General features: G+C 35.5%; 2 protein-coding genes across 2 annotated transcripts in view; one reads left to right on the top strand and one right to left on the bottom strand.

Moving 5' to 3' along the window:
• Positions 1 to 1,338: 1,338 nt before the first annotated feature.
• The window catches only part of LOC136039539 (probable ATP-dependent RNA helicase DDX49), a 58,802-nt gene continuing 39,362 nt past the window's right edge, over positions 1,339 to 20,778 (bottom strand). The window contains exons 7-8 of the mRNA XM_065723355.1: positions 5,133 to 5,333; positions 1,339 to 1,747 (exon numbers count right to left, since the gene is read on the bottom strand). Coding sequence (XP_065579427.1) covers positions 1,503 to 1,747; positions 5,133 to 5,333 — 446 coding nt within the window. The 3' untranslated portion in view covers positions 1,339 to 1,502. The remainder of the gene's footprint in view (positions 1,748 to 5,132; positions 5,334 to 20,778) is intronic.
• Positions 8,355 to 14,859, top strand: LOC136039542 (uncharacterized). Its single transcript, XM_065723369.1, has 3 exons — positions 8,355 to 8,432; positions 10,465 to 10,553; positions 14,306 to 14,859. Exons 1-3 carry the CDS (start codon positions 8,421 to 8,423, stop codon positions 14,784 to 14,786), a joined length of 582 nt encoding a protein of 193 aa, XP_065579441.1. The 5' UTR covers positions 8,355 to 8,420; the 3' UTR covers positions 14,787 to 14,859.

Below are 20,778 nucleotides of genomic sequence, written 5' to 3'. Positions count from 1 at the left end.
ATCTGACTCCATAAGCTGAAAGTAGTAAAAGTACATGGGTGTCTTAACGTGATCACCAACATCGTCTCAGTCCGCTCTAATGTTTGAGAAAAATGACAAGAGTGGCTTTTCCCATCCAAAAGTTGCACAAAGTGACATAACATGAAAAAGGAACCATAAAAGACTCCGCATGATCCTTCCAAAACTGGATATCCTACTCTATTTTTTATAAACGTTCGAAAATAGAATCAGATTGAAAAGAAATGTGGCCTATTTTGCTGAAAGGTTTCCCCCCTAAAAACCCCGACATATAGAAAGAGCGGCCGGATAACATTTACCACCATTTTCTTTCCTTTCCTACTCCATAGCTCAGCAGGGGTGATCGAATATAGTACACAAATTAAGTAAAATTCATCAAAATTATAATTTTCCTGCCTTGTAATCCTTTAGAAAAAACTACTAATGCACACTTATGCAAAAGATTTTTGTTCTTTCGCCTTTTTCTATAAACTATTACAGCTGTTCTTACCGTTCTGAGCCCCCTCCCTCCTCAAATGCATGTACCCATAAAAGATGTAAGTCAAAAGACTTACATCACACCCATAAAAAGCAAAATTAGATCTTTTTGGAGAAAAAATGGACCAAGTAAACTTGATAAAAGCTTGCTATACAAATTCAGGAACGTAAACATAAAATATAAGCCACCCTAGTGATACCAGCCTAAATGAGTGAACCTAATACAGGGGATTCAATCGGAAGAGGGATAATACCCCCCTCGTATTTTGATCAACGCCCGTTTTCGTATTTTCATTGAAGAACCAACAAAATCAATCCTAGATTTGAAATATACATTTCCCCCAACATTTTCGTGAATTGGCACCCCTTACCTTATGATGCATAGAAGCTACAATACAATCAAAGCAGAATATCCCATAAATAATTGAATTATCTATCAGTGTCTTTAAAAAAGAAAATTAAATATGATAATATAGCCCTCATGATCCTTATCTATATACCAAAGCTACACATATTTCGTGGGAAAGTTAGATGGGACTAGGAAATAAAACCTATATTTAATATTCTTTTTTTTGTTCGACAGGTTTATCATGCTTGTCTAAAAAAAAAGCACCAATTAGAGTTAAATAAAACCAAAACCTCAAAGTTAGTGATTCATAGTTTATGCAACATAAATCCATAAAAGTACCTCGTATAAATTGACTTATGGTATTTTCCTATCTTCATAGAATTTTGAGTAACAAGGTTTTTACTGAAAACTTCGTTTGCTTGATTTAGTTTCAGAGAATTTAAGCTGTAGCCCAAAAATTATCGGTATTAAGGCTGAAAGAAAAATATCGAGAGTCTTATAAATCAGTCTTTATTTTCTGCAAAAACAAAATCCTATTCTATTTGTTTGGACTTTGTTTTCTCAGTAAAACACCAGTACCCTGGAATCTGGTTTAAAATAAAACAATTATCAAAAAAGAAAAAAAAATAACGAAAAAAAATTGAGCAAAAATTTATGTTTAATTGCTTATATATTCGACTTTAAACTTTCGGCTTTCTTCCTTCCGGTTGGCGGCTTCTTTTTTCCGTTTCTTTATCCATTTTCGTTTTTTCCTTTCTTCTTCGTCAGGATCTTTTCCTTGCAGGATCAACTGCTTCCTCTTATTTATCAGACGCCTCTCATCGAAATCTGTTTCATCAAGTTTAATCTCTTGTTCTCTTTTCGTCACGTTTACTTGGGTCAGTATTTTGCAAACTTCTTTATCTAAAAAACACATTAATATTTTATAAGAAGAGGGGATAGGGTTCTTTAGGATATGCAATTATTTATGATGACTTTGCAAAACCTCGACTGTTCTGTGTATGTTTTGTTTGGTCCTTTGGTTGTTTTTCCTGTTGTTGAATAATCCTGTATGGGACAATCGCTATTCCCTCAATCAGGTAAATGTTTGCTCTGACATTTACATACTATTCAATATATAGAAAAGAACTTTTTATTTTAAAGCATTTCAGAAAGAGCACTATAATATTTTCTAAAAGGAATGTGAAAATATTAGCGACGATGGATATAAAACTGCATGAGAAAACACAGTGCTACGACAGCAGTTAAATTTTTTTTTTCAGTCAAGATGCCTTCCGAGTCAGTCTGACAATTTCCAACAATCTATTCACTCCTGAAATAGGCCATGAATGCGGTAAAAATAAAGGGACTATAGAGATTTTTTTTTCAAATACACAACCCTCATAGTTGTTCTGAGTGTAGCATTTTTAGCGAAAAAAAATTACTTACTTTTAAAAATTACAAACTCTCCCCTCCCCCTTTCTACTGAACTTGCTTATGTGAGCTACGTCGTATCTTTATCATTTCTTTCCGAGATCAGTACAAACAAGGTGTTAAAAGAGACTTTGTAACTGAGACCAAAACAAAGTTTTATGACAGAAGTAATTACCCCCGTTACTTTTTCAGGAACCCTTGCAATTCAGCGTTCATACAATTCAGTAACAGTGACATCCTGACTTAAAAACTAGTTTTTACTGAACTACAATGATGATCCGGCTTTTACAAGCTATAATGAACTAAATTCATACGTCAAGTCAAACCAAAGAAAGAAAAAGCTTAAAAAGAAAAGACATATCTAGAGTAATCAAAAACTTCCAAAGAAGGAAATAACAAAAAGAGAAACCAATAATTTGAAAATAAATCAGGCAACAAAAACATAACCTATTCTTTGGTAATATCACAATAAACAGAATGAAAAGGCTTCGTCTCAAACACATCCAAACCCATTTCATCCCAAACATTTTAGCTTTAAATCACACCATGCATAAATTAATTATGCGCAACACAAGTAGCCAAGCAGCTTAATAGTCTAGGAAAACTACAAAAAAAGGGGTGAACTTCAAACAAATTGTTATACAAATTCTTTCACTGCAAGACCAAAAAATATGTGCTGATTTCGAATCCGAAAAGTTTGCCCCTCTGACTTTTTCACAAATTTGAGCTTTTTTTAGGTTGAATTTGAGGTTGAGGCGAAAAATATTGATTGAGTAAATACCAGCAAATGTGATTAAATATGTCATTTCTATACTCTTTTTTTGCTGATGAACATGAAAATAAATATTTAAAGTCAAAAGAATTGTTCGGGGCTTATAGCTTTGAGAGAGAGTGAATTTGGAGGAGAGGTTGAGCCTGCAGGTGTATATTAAACTTGGCCTAGGCAAAAAATTTACAGTCTTGCGCCTTGGTAACAACCAAGACTGGGTCCAGGTAAAATCCAGTATGCCTGGAACCGTAGTTTTGTGAAAGTGAGTAAGAATGAAGAGGAGAAGGAGGGGAAATTGAAACGCATATTTGGCAAAAAAAATTATGACAAAGAGCTTCCCTTACCTGAGCCGAAAGACCAGTTCCAAATAAGAGATCAATATACCCAGACATAATGGAACACAGAGATCGAGTACATAACGCATATAAAAATCACAGCTACATAGAGATTCATTGGATACTGGCAAAGCTGTTCAAAAATTTGGTCTTCTTCTTCGCTACCATCGTTTTCAAGGTTTCTGGAACCGCAATTAGAACAGCTTGTTCCTTTACAATTGCCACAAGCCCAGGTATATTTTAAGCCATGCTATTTGCAAAAACATTGCAAAGTCGAACACTCGCTCTTGCAATTGTAGTGAAACTCGGAGAGACGGGAAGGCGGTGCCGATGATCTATCTAAATATAAAGGTCGTAATTCTCCTTTCTGCACAATCCAGCCAAATTCCAAAGCATCCGGTCGATACTCAACATTTTTCTACAATCGTACATGGAAGTATACTAGAAGAGAATGATACTTGCAAACATCGCTCTTTAGTGGGAACGTTTTTGCCTCTACATACTTCCCAGAACTTCCAACTTTTTCGAAGAATTACTCGTAGCAGACCTGATCAAGACTTGCTTCATTTTCTCCAGCCTTAAATAAGATAAGCATTGCCTTCTCTCCAACTTTTCTAATGTCGTCTTTTCTAGATGCTGAATCTAGGAATAGTCTGGGGATATCCTGGAAGTTTTTCTTCTTTTTCACGTGATTCAGTGGTGTAGATTTTCCTAAGCCATAAATTCGTGAAGTCGAATCGCATCCGAGAAATGCATGGAGAAAAAGGATTTGTTCACAAAGAGTGTCACCAAGTTTCAGTTCAGCTGCCAGCATATCCCGGAGATGGCCTCCAGTTTTCCGTGACTTAGACTCGGAATGGAAAAATATCGGTTTACAGTCTCGCTTCGTGTGGTACAATAAAAGGACTAGTAAGCCCGTATCTTCTCCTATTAATATAGTGGGTTGGTGTTCTGTCGAATCGACCGCATTCACCACAACCAGCTGGTCAGCACCGGCTGGCGATTGGTACACTCTACATCCCTCTTCATTGAGATAGCCGTACAGCATGCTGATGATTGTCGGCTTGTTTTATGCGTTGCTAAAGAAATTATCTTATTTTAATAGACAAGGCATCTCTAGCTGAATGCTGATCTTAGGACAGCCTTTAGACCTGCTCCTCCTCCCAGCGGTGACGTCTTTGACTGAGAGTCCAAATAAATACACATCAAAAGCTATGAAAGAGCATTCATATCTTCGCTTCTCATAGTCGATATATTTGGTGCAGATATCCGCGTACGTGCTGCATTTCTCCCAAGGCAAACGGTGTAGAAGGACCCCGCCACCTCGTAAATACAGAGGTTCGTCCAAGCTTTTAAGTACACAATCTATCTTTCGTTGCAGACCTTCAAATTCGCACTAGATCACATTGGCAAGCGCTGGTTTGTCTGCCAACCGAAGAAGACCAATCGGCTCAAATAACGAAGGTGGCGGAAAGCAGAGTTTATATTTAAAAAACGTCCAGAGCTCTTCATCGAAACTCTTTGCAACGTTGACCAGCTTTTGAAACATCAACGCATGGTCAACAGTAGGCAGTTCTGCTTACGTAATGTAATGTAAGAGCTTCATACGGCAGAGTTTAAATATTCAAGAGCCTAAAATTAAGGAGCTTTAAATTATAATTTTTGCATTACATGCTAGTTGTAATGAAAAATGAAGCCAAAGTATTCACAAGCTGGCGGTGAAGCTGAAATATAAACTGTTATCAATCAAACCTAGTTTAAATATACAAACCATTCACAGGTTCTTCTTCCAGTATTTTGTTAATGAGAGCTTCTATGGCGTGGATATATTTTTCGTCGGATGGAGTTACTAAAGTTAGTGCCATACCACCTCTTCCTGCACGAGCTGTTCGACCAACTCGATGTATATATTCTTTTGCAACATGGGGTACATTATGGTTAATAACAAGTTGCACGGCCGGTATGTCAAGGCCTGTAAAGAGACGTAGTTTATTAAGCTTTGTACATCGTAAAGTGACAAACTTCAATCGAGTCCAATGGCTCAGAAGGAGTATATGCATAGAGCTAGAAAATTTTATGGGAGAAACGAAAAGAACTTATCTATTGGCAACTAAAATAAAAAAATACACTAATAATACCCTGAGTGGTGAATGCCTACGACTCTTCATCCCAGGCACGTACGCAGGAATTTTTTTTCGGGGGGGGGGGGCAAAACCTTCGAAACAGTAGATATAAAGCAGAATTTTTTTTATTTAGTAACTAAATAAACGCAAAAAGCATGTATATCGGAAAATACAGATTAACTTTTATCTGTAGTATTGTAGCGGATGGGGGGAAGGAGACTGAAGCCTCAAAAGTACGTTTTAGGCTCAGGTTATGTTCATAGCGATTTAGAAACAGTGATTAATGTATTATATCCCACTGAAAGCGAAATTTTAAGGTTAATAGTGCAATATGGGTGCTGTGGGGGGTAGTTCTTTTATTACGAAAACGTCGATTTTAATGAAAAATGATAGTTTCCAAAATTGATCGATTAAAAGCTGTACTTTACCCTGAAAAGGGGGCATAAACACCTTAATATCAAGGATCTATTTTGCTGTGGAAAGCAAACTCTCTTCACAAAAAAATAAAATAAATAACAGTGCAATCGCTAATTACTTCAAAGAGGGTAAAAAGTTAGACAGAAATTGGGTTAATAAATGGGCAGTGACTTGACAGGATAATTGCATGCTGTAAAATCCCAAAAAAAGGCTTCACACATGTATCTAGATTCTTAATAAATGTCCTACTTTTGCCAGAAATCGCAAGAAACCATGGGGAAATTAAACATTTTACAAAATTTCGGTGGGGATCCCGGGCCCGAAGCCCCCCCCCCTGCCTACGTGCCTGCTTCAGCCTATCAAAAAATGTATTTATTTTTCAAAATATTCTTAGATCCTTGAAGTTAACCTTTTCGCAAGTGAATCTCATTGAACCTTTGCAAGTGAACGTAAATATACGATGTGATAAATCTTAGGAATCTAATTACGATTTTACATATATTTTCCACTCTTCTAACGGAATATTGAACTAAATCCTCTTTTGATTAAATTAAATAAAAATTAAAACTTGTTGTTTCATTAAAAGTAAAGAGCGAATTAAAATTGGAAAAAAAGCCCAGCGATTAGCTTATAGAATATGTCGAATCTACAAGGAGCAGAACCTTCTATGAATGTGAGAAATTAAAAACCTCAGAAGAAACTAATGTCACTCGTGTGTTACTAAAATTGAACAAATAGCTTGGATTAAGAGTTCGTGTCAATCAATGAGTTTCCTATACATTTGAAAGGAGCCCATTTAAAAGGAAGAAGCATTGACAATAATTTATAACATATTAGACAAATTAAATTAAATTGGCTGTAATATGCATAATAAAATAACGTGGGAACTATTAATTTCTAATATTATAAAGAGAAAACTGAAACCACACAAAATATTTGTTTGAGTAAAGCGCGAATAAAACTTTAGCCTTTCTTTTTTTTGGAGGGAGGAAAGGGGTATTGGTTGTCAACAATACTCGTATATGTGGGAAATTATATTCGTTTAAAGTTCAGCTTCAATTATCATTGTATCGGGTTTGTTTTAGACTTCATTTCTTCATTCATGTGACCCAGATAGAGAATGTTTTTTCTTACTTATATAATTTACTTAAAGATAATTTCACGAAAACAAACGTTTGTTTGGAAGGAATTTTCAAGTAAATCTTCAATTTTTTACACTCATTTTTAGCATTTCTGAGGATGGGTAGGGGTATGTACACGTCGAGAGGAGCACCGCAAATGACACTCCTGTCTATGTGTATTAAGTATGACCTTGGGTTCCTTAAACACCACTGCTGAGCATGGAGTCAAAAGTAATGAAAACCAATTGCAGAAATGGTCCCATTTCTACTCCTAATTATATGGACACTAAATAATATTAAAGCAAAATGAATCAACTATAAATTCGAAATCTCAAGTTTATTGAACTATTTCAACTATTTATAAATTCAACTATTTATTCTAAGGCTTTTGTGATTCAGGGGTCATTCTTAAGGAATTTGGACAGAATTTAAGATTTAGTGTAAAGAGCGAGGAACTGACGAGGGGTGAACCCCCTCATATACGTAATAAAAACGTGAGAATACAAAACGTTCGTTACGTAAGCTAATTTACAAGTTACGTATATCTTTTACTAATAAAAACATTCGTAAAAAATTAAAAGTTCTAGTTGCCTTTTTACGTAGCCAAAAAATCAGAGGGCAACTAGGCTTCCTCCCCCGCTCCTTTTTTTCTCAAAATCATTCGATCAAAACTACGAGAAAGCCATTTAGCCAAGAAAAACATATGCAAATTTCGTTTTAATTATTCATCTGCGGAGAGCCAAAATCAAAACATGCATGGACTCAAAAACGTTCCGAAGTTAAATAAAAAAACAAGTTTTTTTAACTGAAAGTAAGGAGTGACATTAAAACTTAAAACGAACAGAAATTACTTCGTATATGAAAGGGGCTGCTTCCTCATCAACGCCCCGCTCTTTACGCTAATTTTTTTTTTACTGTTTTAAAAAGTAGAGTTGAAAGAAAGAGTCAAACTTTAGGGTAAAGAGCGGGGCGTTGATGAGGAAGCAGCCCCTTTCATATACGAAGTAATTTCTGTTCATTTCGAGTTTTAATGTCACTCCTTAATTTCAGTTAAAAAAAAACACATGGGAGTCACAAAAAAACATGACGGTTTATTGCACTCTTTACATGGGTCGTTTACCTTTGATCTAATGAAGACCAGAATAGAAAAAAAGCGCATTGACAGCACGCAAGACTATACCGAATGTGATGAACTAAATCTGTTTTGTATACGATAAAAATTTAAGGTCTAACTTTCAAAACGGTCGTTAAAATTGATTATAAATCTGATTAATATTCATATAAAACTGTTCGTATTTCCTCTTCTAACAGCTGTGCATCAAGGCACTTGCTTTTCAAGTATATAAATATTCAATAATCATTCTTATTGGCCAATAGTACAGTTTTTCATTTGTGAGAATGATGAGAAAGGTATTTGAATATTTACTAAGATGAGAATGTTAGCAAAATGAATGAATGAACTTTTAAAAGTTTTGCAAGTTCAGGGTGCAATAATAGGTTTGAAAACTAATCTTAAAAAGACGAAGTCACTAAGGCTAGGAAAGTGAAGGCTAAAAGGTGATGATGGGTAACCAGAAGATCGATCAAGTGGACAGCTTTACTTCCCTAGGTAGTATTATTGATTAAAGACAGTGGGGGTACAATGGAGATGTTAAAGTTAGAATACCAAGGCCCAGTGTGTTCTTTCACACTTGAAAAAGGTTTGAAAGAATAGAAAAATAAGTCTGCGAATTAAGATTAGAATATTGGAAACTATAGTGACGACAGTGGTCAAGTACAGTTCTAGAGCGTATGCGCTCCAAAAAAACGAAGGAGGATTCACTAGATGCTTTCCAGATAAATTGCCTAAGGACTGTTTTGGGTACCCGGCTAACTGACCGTAGCCCAAACAGTATGCTGTACGAAAAATGTGGTTCAACCCCGCTTTCTAGGGCTATAATGAGAGAAAGGTTGAGATGGCTAAGGAACGTTCTGCTTATGAAGGATTGCTGATTCTCAAAGACTGTCTTTGTTAGTCCATTGTATAGGCCAAATGAAAGGCAGATCGTTCCGGGATCGGATATGAGAATGTCATAGGGAAACATTTAAGGGAAATGGGAACTTCCTGGGAGGGTGTAAAGGGGAAGCTTTGAACAGATTGGGATGGAGGAAAGCGTGCATAGCTGTGTGGGTGTCAGTCGGCTTTTGTGCTATATATATAAATAACTGGGAGAAAAAAGAAGTGAGCAGATAGAAGTGAGAATGTATTAAATTCAAATCTTCTGGAATAATTTGAATCTTTTGAAATAGTAAGTTCAAAAACACTACTGAAGACCCAATATTAAACTTCAAATTATACAAAAATTGTTACATAATATTATTCGCTTATTTGAACTTTTCAACTTTCCTTTGATATTTCAAGCCAGATTCCAAGAAATGTTAGACTCCCTATCAAATTCAAATAGTCTGAAACAAGTCCATATTTACGAATGTATTTAGAATCTCAAATTAATATGGATTCTTTTGATGGCTTTTGTCCTAAGGAACACGGTAAAGTGTATTAAAGAAGAAGGTCTCGAACGGGAAAGTTAAACTTTCCGAGACTTATATTGTGCAAATTATTACAATGTCCTGGGCAAAAATATCAGAGCAATTAATTTTTTGGGGGAAATTTCAATAGTTAAAGTTTCAGGAATAGATTAAAAATATAAGGCACCATGAAAAATAAATTGCACCAAGGATCGGTGCAAGAAAATTACCCGTCAAGAAGACTAAGTCGCTTATACTGGGAATACATTGGAATGAAGAGCTGATATTAGGCAATGAAAAGTAGATAGCTTCAATTATCCGGATAACATTTCTTAAAGATGTAAAAAGCGGTATAGCAAAAGCGGAGTCTTTTTTTTTTACATTTGGGGAATGATTGGAAGAATAGAAGGATAAAGAGGTTACAAGAAGGAATTTAACGGGAAGTGGGCCTTCAAAGGCGTAAACAGTGACGCTCTCAACAGACAGAAGTAAAAGAGGAGCTTACGCAGCTCTGTTGACTTCGGAAGGCTTTGTGCTGCAATGAGTAATGGTAGTAGAAGTGGGCCTAGTAGTATATAAAACGTGTACATAATATCAATTGACTGTCCCTGCTTTCTGTCGGTCCTTCCAGTGATCTGCAGCCAAACTATTAAAGGTAGAAACGTGAAATTTTTGCAAAACAGTTTGGAACCATTAGAACGCAAATTAGGCTACAAAAAAAGCGAAAAATATCATGACATTGGATCTAGCTGAAGCATCTATATAGACATTTCAAAAGTGTAAAAACCCATTACATATGTGTTATGATATCAGTGTTAAATGAGCATACATTCTCAGCATTGCTTTACATAAACTGCTTTTAATAAAATTTTAGTATGCAATGCCATTTTACAAATCCCACTTTACAAAATAAACTATAATTTTAATTTTCTAGGCGCTCTTCTTCACCTTCGTGGGATTAGTTTTCTCAGAGACTAATGTCGAAGAACCAATGGAGATGGTGGAGATGGAAGAAGAAAAAAGGTAGAATTTTATATATTACTTTTGATTATTGTCAAGAGGGTAAATTTTTTGCGAAGCCTTTTCATAATAGACACCAGTATCGTAGTCAGGAGAATGGGACCTTAGATCCACCCCTCAGCTCCAGTGTTAAAATTTTGTCAAATTTCTGGGGTTAAAAAATGAGGGTGAAGTACAATTTTCAACTCTGGCCTCACCCAAACAAAATTTGAGAAAGACTGACGCGCAAGTAGAACTTCAGCTTATCTTTCATATGAATAAATTTTTTCCTAAATGGAGATTAGGTAGAATAAGCTGCTTTAGGTTCTCGAAACTACATGCAATAATTCATAGCAGGATCTTCAGCTAAATTCCGGTACCGTCAGCAGAAATGTCCCCAGTATACGGATAATGGTATACTACTAACAACTCACCGCAGCACCAAGCCGCCTGAGGCCAACACACCTTCGCAAGCTCCTCCTCCATCCCAACCTATTTAAAGCCTCCCTCCTTACACCCTCCCAAAAAGTTCCCTTTCCCTTTAAATTTTTCTTTATGACATCCTCAACCCAGACGACGACGACCTGCTTTCCCTTTAGCCCTAGACGGTTGGCCGGAAAGGACAATCTTCGGCAATCTGTCATCCTTCATCCGCAGAACATGCCCTAACCATCTCAAACTTTCTTTCATTATAGCCGTAGAAAGCAAGATTGAACCACACTTCTCGTACCAGTCAGCAGGGTACCCAGAACAATCGTAGGCAATTTCTCTGGAAATCACAGAGCCATATTTGACCACTATCATAACTGTACCTTCTAATATTCTAATCTTGGTTTGCAGACTTATCTTCCTATCCTTCTAAACATCTTTTAGTTGTGAAAAAACACCCTGCGCCTTAGCGATCCTACTTTTAAAATCTTCACTGCTCCCACCGTCTTTACTAATAAGTGAAGGTAACCAAGGTAAGTGAAGCTGCCCAACTGATCAATCTTTTCTTTACACAATGTCAACTTTTCATCTTCACTTATTCCTAGCCTTAGTGACTTAGTCTTCTTAACATTAATTTTCAAATCTATTCTAGCACCATGAACTCGTAAAACCTCTAAAGTTCATTCACTTTGCTCATACTTTCATCGAAGATGCTTAAATCATCAGCATAATCCGGGAGAGTTTTTCCTCCCCATTTGATTCTGTGGTCTCCCATTGCCTTCCCTGTGCTCCTTAAGACAAAGTCCATGAAAATAATCCATATAAAGGGGGATAGAACACAACCCTGCTTAACTCCTGATTTACCACAAACCAGCTGCTAACCTTATTTCCTACCTTAACCGCAGCAGTATTATTCTCGTACATAGAATTAATCATTTTAATGTATTTTTCTGGTATAGCATATAAGGATAAAACCAATCGAACGCTTGCTGATAATCTATAAAACTGAGGACCAAAGGTGTTTGACAGCTAAGGCACTTCTCAATTGTTAACCTAAGAGTAAAAACTTGATCGACATATCCTCTACCTTTTCAAAAACCGAACTGTTCTTCTCTCAAAACTTTGTCTACAGCATCTCTCAGTCTAAAAAGTGTCATATTACCAAGTAATTTGCTACCTATAGAGATCAGACTAATGCCTCAATAATTACGACACTCACTCTTATCACCTTTCTTATACAGTGGCTTAATTAAGGTTTTCCTAAAATCGTAAGGTACTTCCCCTTTTTTAAAAGATTATCTTCATAATCTTCAGTAGCTTATTTCAAACCTCGGAGCCTTATTATTCTTTAATCCTTTTAGTACTGTCGCTAATTCTTCTCACAAAACAAATCTTGTTTCACATCCAAAGTATCACAAACTTTTTCATTTCCTCTATATCTTTTCCTGCAGCTGTTTCTCGGTTTAGCACATTCTCAAAATGTTCCCATCCTCTCTCTTTAACTATTTCCTTATCACTAATTGTGGCCCCGTTCCTGTCTTTAGATGGGACAATTCCGGATTGACTACTCCCTCTCAATTTATTAACATGCCAGTATAATGTTTTACTGTCATGCCACCTGGCTGCATCTTACATATCCTCGGCAATTTTATCCATGACCTCCACTTCACACCTCCTTGGCATTGTTAGTTAGTTAGACAGTGGTATAGCAAGGGCATGTGATTTCCTAACAGAAACACATAAATTCTTATAAGAGTACGAGGGAAGAAACTTTTAAACCTACAAAGGCCAGTTTAAAGTGGAAGATTTAGGTAAAAACAGGAGGGAATCTTTAATCATAAAAATCAAAATAAACAAATTATAATCACATAGCTAAACAAGTTTCGAAGCTCCTTCGATCGCCGACTATTAATCTGGCCTCATCGTTTTCTTAATTCCAGGGACCAGTTTTGCCTACTGATGTCAACCCAGACAAGTCAAAATTAGACTGAGAACATTTTAAATTTGTAATTTAGGGTAAAGCTAAAAAAATTTCTTAACAAAAAATGACTTAGTAGCGTTCGATATGTAAAGAATATTCATATCCAGATAAAAGGCATTGTTAAGAGCACTTGAATACCGTAATGAGGGATAAGACGATAAACACCTAAATAAAAAATTACATACTAGAATTCGATGTGATAGGAACATTTCTATCCGAATAAAAGGCATTATTTTTCAGCTAAATCTTGAACAAACTACACCTCTGTCGGTAATTTCTAGTCTTGTATATGAAGCAAATAATTTCTTTTGAAAATTGGCCCCAGTTGGGAATTAACTTTTCTTACAACAATAGGGCAAAATGCGTTATATATTGATTGGTTAACTACAGTCTTGGATAAGTTTGTTCGATATACTGACTTTATTTTGAAGAAATCTTATTTTGCACTTATTTCCAGTAAAATACCCAAGCTAGTTCACCTGATCAAAAACAGGAGATTAAGATTGACTATAATAGAAACAATTTGTAATTAAAATTCCCCAAAAAAACTGTTTACAATTCACTTCCCTGATGTAGGCATAGCAAAAAATCAGGAGCATCGTTAGTTTTAAATAATCATTTTCAAAGTAAAACAAACAACTTCAATTTATTTTGCATGATTTTGTCGACACTAGAATAAAAATCAAACACCTTGTTTTTTGCAAGAATTTTAGGAATGTTTGACTCTGCAATTTTTATTTTCTTCTGGGAGCAATATCCACCTCACGAATTGTCTATATTACAAAGTATTTCGGTAAATCTAAAACTTTTCTTTAGATGAATAAGATATAATGAAATACTTCAGCTCCTGCGACTAGTAATGGTTTTTCCTTTTCAACTTTTTAAATCAAAAAATAATAATCCTCTATCGACGGAAGAAACAACAGAGACAATATATCTGTCAGTACAACACATATCAACAGTTTGTTGACAGAGATTAATCTAAGCAAGTCATAGTGACAGGAATTTTCATTCCAATCAAAAAAAAATATTGGCTCGTAAGAACTTACCAAATCAACAAGACTCATAAAAATAATAACAAATTTCAAAAATTATGTCTAAAGTCACTATTCTAATTCATTAGAATTACCAGCATTTCTATTATATTTGCAAGATTTCATTATTTTATAAATAACATTTTCGTTTAATATTCTGTGTTCGAAAAGTTATTCCATCGAAATTATTTTTATTCTGAAGACATCTCTTTAAATAGGTTTCAAGCATTGAAATGAAGAAAAGGACTAAATTATTGGATAAACCAATCCTTTTTTTTCATCATCTTTGACATTAAAATTTGCAAGCATTTAACGTACTTCTATTGTTCCAGTTTGAACTCTGACTACGTATATGCAACTCCGATGTATGGGGATACCTACAGGAAATATATGAAGTACACAGCTCCCCAACCTGCCTACGAGAGCTACAGAAATAATTTCAAGTACCCTGCCCTGGTATATGGAGATAGCTACAGAAATGATTTGAAGTACGCCATTCCAGCATATGGGAACAACTACAGAAAGGACTTGAAGCATGCCGCTCCAGCATATGGGGATAGCTACAGAAATAATTTGAAGTATGCCGCTCCAGCAGTTGTCTACGGCAGGTATAGAAATGATTTGAAATATTCAAACCCAGTATATGGAGACAAACACGGACACGATTACAAACGAGACTATGCAGATTATGACTTCAATCTGGGCTACAGTACATACGATGTAAATCCTTATGGAATAAACTACGGAGTTGACAAATATGCCAGATATGGTCCAGACATTAAGACATACAACACTTACTCTGTAGCTTATTAAGATTTAAGATTTTTTTTTAATGCTATTTATTCTTGCAGAGAGCAAAATAAATCGTTTACCTTTTCAACAATAACGATTTTAAATTTCTACTATAGGTCTTCGTTTAATATTTTTACATCTCACGGGATAATGCTGGCTCTCAAAAATCAAAAACCGTTTCTGGACGAATTTTAAGTTCTTAGACAGTGAAACACATTCAGATACAGGACATTACTAATATGTTCAGTTGAACGATACCACTATGCTACAACACAAAAAAAGAAAAAAACAATCATCTAAAACTGGCTTTGAGTACAGTAAGATTTCAATTGTAAATGTGATCCTATTGCAAACTGAAAGTCTTAGTGATTAATTTTCTCATACTGCCTCAAACTTATTTTTAATATCGTTTTCCTTATATTATTTCCTTATTTCCTTAATCTTAATGAAAAATTCTGCTGAAAAGTTTTATCTCTGTTTCTGTTGTGTTTCCACGCCACTTTACTAAGAAGGTCGTCTGAAGGTGAAGCGTATACATTTATTTCGTCCAAAAACCCAGAGAAGCTAGATTATATTGATAAATCTTTTTCAAGTGCCACTAAATCAGCCTCAACTCACTACAGAGCAATTCATAAGAGGCTCGTCCCGTTGAAAGGCGGCAATCAAAATGAACGCAAAACCATCTAAAATGAACCAGAGCTCTGCCTTCATAGTCCCTCGTTTTAAAAAAATTTTTTATCTCCAAATAGATAGATGACTTTTAAAGAGCAGTATTCTTGTTGGGAATGAACTAAAAGAAATAATTCTTAATAGGTGACCACTGCTTTAGAAGTCGAAATGCTGTCAGGCCAAATATAAGCCAATGTGTTGAAACGTCCCTTAGCAGTAAATGTTTTGATTACTTCTCATCTTCATGAATTACCTCTAGTCTGCTAAGCCATCCGTGGAAGAAGCATTATCTCGAAACAACTAGGTAAAAAATTTGTTCCCTAGCTCTTTCATAGCCTTCTGGAATTTCCTGTGTGTGTAATTGATTCTGCATGTCCTTTGATTCACTAAACCCCCTCCACTACAATTAATCTTTTTTCCCGTCATAATTTTAAATATATTTTTATATACTTTAGGCCCGTCAGAACTACGAATTATTACATAGAATTCATCAGCTCATCTGAATGAACATGAGTTGTAGGGATACCAATCAAAACAGCCTTCAAATGTCTGTCGACGACTTTCCCCCTGCCTCTGATAAAAAAAACAACTTGTACCTACATTCCTTTCTAATTCATTGTGTTTGCCATCTCGTCATAAATAATAACAGAATAATATTTTTTCAATTAGCAGGAACTCTCCACAGTATGAACAAACTGCTTCATTTATTAAATAAATCAGGCTTTACGGACCAACGAAAAATTCGTCTAGTACTCCTGCTCCTAACACCAAAACCATTATCGATGATCTGGGACGAAACTGCGAAAACAGTTGCAACTGCACTAAGCCACAAGCGTCAAATGCACGGCTGCGATTTCACTGACCATATTGTTCTCATTGCTCGCTGCCAAGAGGACATTCAACATAATCTGAATGAACTAGCAGCGAAAGCTGCCCCTGTGGGCCCGAAGATTAATAGTATGCAAAAAGTATACTGAATAATATATACAAAAAGTATATTCTAATGAAACAAAAAGTATGTCAAACGCAGTTGTGACAACCGTTGCAGCTGGGACTCAATACGAAGCCATTGATATAGAAGAGGTCAGGGAATTTAAGTACCTCGGTAGTACAATTACCCAAGATGGCAATTGAAATACAGAAGTCCTGATACGAATAGCGTATGCAGGTGGAGCATTTTCTGAGCTGAAGAATATTTGGAGATCCAGATACTACTCTCAGGAGTTGAAATTGCGATTGTTTAGGAGTAATGTACTCTCTGTAGTTTTATATGGATGCGAGTCCTAGAGCCTTTCAAAGAATGCTGAGAAAAGACTACTTGGCTTCGAGAATAATTGCCTGCGTAGAATCCTCGCGGACCGTTGTACCGATAGAGTAACGAATGCCCGGATTAGGGCTGATAACGGACAGCCACTGATGACCAACGAGATCAGAATGAGAGGATGGAAGTGTTGGGGGCATATGACCCACATGAGCGAAGGACGCCTCTCATACGATTTATTTTGTTGTGCCCCACCCAGCATTCGAAGGAGTGGAAGACAACACAGCACACTTGGTAGCTCCCTGGATAAAAAGGCAACGAGTCTCTGAACCTCTTTGAATGAACTTTGGTCTTTGGCACAAGATCGGTCAAATTAGAAGTCAACCGTCGCTGCCCTATGCGCCTCCGGGCGTAGGAGGATCTAAGTTTGTACTGACTTTCTAAGGTCTTCATCTGTAGTTTGAATGAAAGATAACCGCGACTGGTTCCAAATTATTTGTCTTGTCAGCATTGGTTCATAATTTCAGAAAAGGAACAGGAAAACAAAAAGGACTCGACAGGCGAGGGGTATTTCGCTGCTTTCTACTTGAAATTCCATTTTTATGGGTAATTATTTGACAAACAGTAGCAACCCTGTAACGAGTTCTTGTTTCAAGGTCTTGAGAAAAGCGACAAGAGTGGATTTGGTCTGTATATACATTCGTTTTTTAGTTTTGTTTTTCTCCTTTATTTTTTTCCTTTTTTCTTTTTTTTTCTTTTTTAGTTTATTTAGATTTCTAGATTTTTTAGTTTTTTTATTAGTTTTTAGTTTTTTTGTAGTTTTTACCATTTTTTTAGTTTTTTTTTTTTACTTATGTCCTGGTCGTCATTTATACTCCCTGTGTCCCGGTCGTCATTTGTGTCTCGGTGCTTAGTTGATTGCTAATTTATATTATATTTATATTTATATTTTTTATATTTATTAATATTTTTTTAGTTTTCTTTTTCTCTTATTTTTCAGTTTTTTCCTTTTTTTTTAGTTTTTTCTTTTTTAGTTTTTAGTTTTTTTTTGTTTTTTACCTCTTTTTAGTTTTTTTAGTTTTTTTTTAGTTTTTTAGCTTTTTTAGTTTTTTTATTAGTTTTTAGTTTTTTTTCTTTTTAGTTTGTTTTGTAGTTTTTACCTTTTTTAGTTTTTTTTCTTCTTTTGTATTAGTGTGAAATAATTCAGACGTCATATGCGGACAAACACGACGTCACTCGACAGACAGACAGACAGACATAACCCACAAACAACTTATTTTTATATATATTTATTCATATTTTTTTAGTTTTCTTTTTCTCTTTTATTTTTCAGTTTTTTCCTTTTTTTTAGTTTTTTTCTTTTTTAGTTTTTAGTCTTTTTTTAGTTTTTTACCTTTTTTTAGTTTTTTTTAGTTTTTTTTTAGTTTTTTTAGTTTTTTAGCTTTTTTAGTTTTTTTATTAGTTTTTATTTTTTTTGTAGTTTTTGCCTTTTTTTATTTTTTTCAGTTTTTTTTTAGTTATTAGATTTTTACCTTTTTTTAGTTTTTTTTAGTTTTTTAGCTTTTTTAGTTTTTTTTTCTTTTTAGTTTTTTTTTGTAGTTTTTACCTTTTTTAGTTTTTTTCTTATTTTGTATTAGTGTGAAATAATTCAGACGTCATATGCGGACAAACATGACGTCACCTGATCCACAGATCCACACACAGACAACTTATTTTTATATATATAGATATAACAGATATATATAACTATATATAACAAGAATGTACAAGCCCCACTCCACTATCGTGGGAAATAACTGTAAAAGGTTATTTCTGAAAGTTTTAAAACAAAGTTTTCATGTTGGAACAGATTTAAAATTCGTTGGCAAAAGTGAGTTTGACAACATTTTAGTTGGGCAAAAATAGAATTACCAATACATAAAAACCTCAATTTAGGGGACAGAAAAGGGGGATTTCGAGGATTAATTTTCTGGGACTAAAAACTATTTCCAGAGTTAAACGCTTCTTAATTTCTTGAATTGTCTCATTTTCTTCCTTTATTATAGTCAATGTGATATTGCTCGCCTAGTAAATAGCTAAGTGCTCCCATTTATTATTTATTATTTTTTAAACCAGGGCTTGTCATATAGACGGAAGATCACAAAATAGCTGGGGAAGGGCTGGCTTCTAAATTCTAAGTTCTAGTACCCATTGTGAGGCCAAAACTAATCAGAGAGCAGCAGAGCCCACTTCCATCCCCTTTTTACCCCATCCACCATTTGATGGCCTCGTCTCAAGATAGCCATTTCCTTTAGAATAGCCAAAAGGTTCATACATTGTTTTTGCAGGGAGAAGGGGACTAATCATGCAGTGTTATTGGCAATGACTTCAAATGCAAAAAATTGGTTTTTAATAAAGATATTCGCCAGAAACAAAAAGCTAGCGTTGACTTAGTAAAGAGCAACGAGTCCTTTATGTATTTTTCTATTCATTTATTTTCCCCCGGTCATTTCATATAGAACGGATGGTCACAAGAAATTGGGAGGGGCCTCATTTGATTTGACAATGAAAATTCTAGGGTACTTTTTTTAATCCCTACGAACTCCTTAGCCATAAGCTGCAGACAGTTTGATGCAAGACGAGCTAAACACAAACAACGAGATTTAACACCAAGCGTGTGGACTTACGCAGTGCAAAGTCGAGATAGGTCCATGCTAGTTCCAAGCAAGAAGAATAACTATGTAAAGACAAGCGAAGTATTGCGTTCAAGCAAAACTGAATTACGTTTTAACTTAATACTAAAAATAATCTTTAAAAACGATCCTCAGTCCAGGCTCAGTGCGAAATTGAGCAGTGTCCAAGTTGCGGAATGAATCAGAAAACACGAACTACGTTCTCGACGCAAAATCGACGCAAATAAGCTTGTAAGGATTTTGATGAAAATGAGCGTTTCATATTGTTTTCAGTAGGACATAAATGCTACTCGTGCCTTTAGAAAGGTTAGAAGAGAATGGGAGCCCAATTCTTATTTGTGGTAATTGTGTTGCGAGAGCAACACTTTGGTTTGTCCCGTTTTTTTTTTTCCTATGCCGCCGATCTCAGCTTATTCCTGGAAACTGGTAAGGGTCTAACCTGTGCGGTTTTTACGGAAAGTGTGAACCTCAGGCCGTATTGATGAATATGACATTACATTTTGGAAAACCCCGCAGAACTCTTGCCTGGGGCCAAAAAGGATGGTTTTTGCTTTTCCACGACCCAAAGCCTATGGTGTGCAAAGTGAAGTGGAGTTATATAGCCGTTTCGTTTCATCAAACCATGTTTCTGCTTTCGAGTGGAAAGCTCCGTTCTATCAGGCAAGCAGGCAGGCACCACTTTCAAATTGAAGATGGACTAAAATCTATAAGCGTTAAATATATGCGGCAGTTACCCGGCCCCACAGCTAATATATCTTCTTTGAGTGATAAATAGAAAAATTTACAGAAGCAAAAATGTGGCATTTTCCCACGGGTCCGAAACTGCTGCCATCTATTGTGTCTACCCATTTCTGTTCGTGATTTCAGCTGACTTTATCATTCGGTTTTTCGGACTTTGGACTGCGGTAGAGAAATGGTATCAGATATGCCTAATAAACTTTAAAAGTTCTCTCATTGCTAAAGAAATTGGAGCTTATCCTTTGCTCCTTTCTAAGTGGTGACGTTAGAAAGTTGGCCTGCGGCAAAAAAAAATAACTTTTAAACTAAGACAGATAGAATTTTTTTGACGGCAATCAATAGGTCTTGATGAGCTGATCAAAGTATGTGACATCCATTTTTTGGCACAAAAATTCCTTCATGAGGTATACCAGTTTGAAAGTGCCAAGGGGTTGACAACTTCAGTAATAAGGTTCATACTGAAAGAATATCTAGGCCGATCTAAATTGTGAGACATATAAAGGACTTGTAAGCAACAGTCAGCTGTTAGGGAATAATCACCTTCGGCAATAAGGGGTTAGCAACTTTTGCTAGTTGGTGTATGTATCATTTTTTTCCAGTGTATTTGATGGTAAAACCAATTTGGTTCCCGTGGTAAGACATGTAGGTGACTTGTAAGTAATAATATACTGTT

Source organism: Artemia franciscana, chromosome 2 (genome assembly GCF_032884065.1).
Source record: "Artemia franciscana chromosome 2, ASM3288406v1, whole genome shotgun sequence".
In the NCBI taxonomy this organism is placed as follows: domain Eukaryota; kingdom Metazoa; phylum Arthropoda; class Branchiopoda; order Anostraca; family Artemiidae; genus Artemia; species Artemia franciscana.
The sequence above is the reverse complement of the archived record's forward strand: the minus strand, read 5'-3'. Positions and strand labels throughout refer to the sequence as shown.

Bases quoted from the DNA above. Each gene is read 5' to 3' on its own strand.
- LOC136039542 (XM_065723369.1), top strand. The intron at 10,554-14,305 runs GTAGAATTTTAT...CTATTGTTCCAG, and splicing joins GAGATGGAAGAAGAAAAAAG to TTTGAACTCTGACTACGTAT.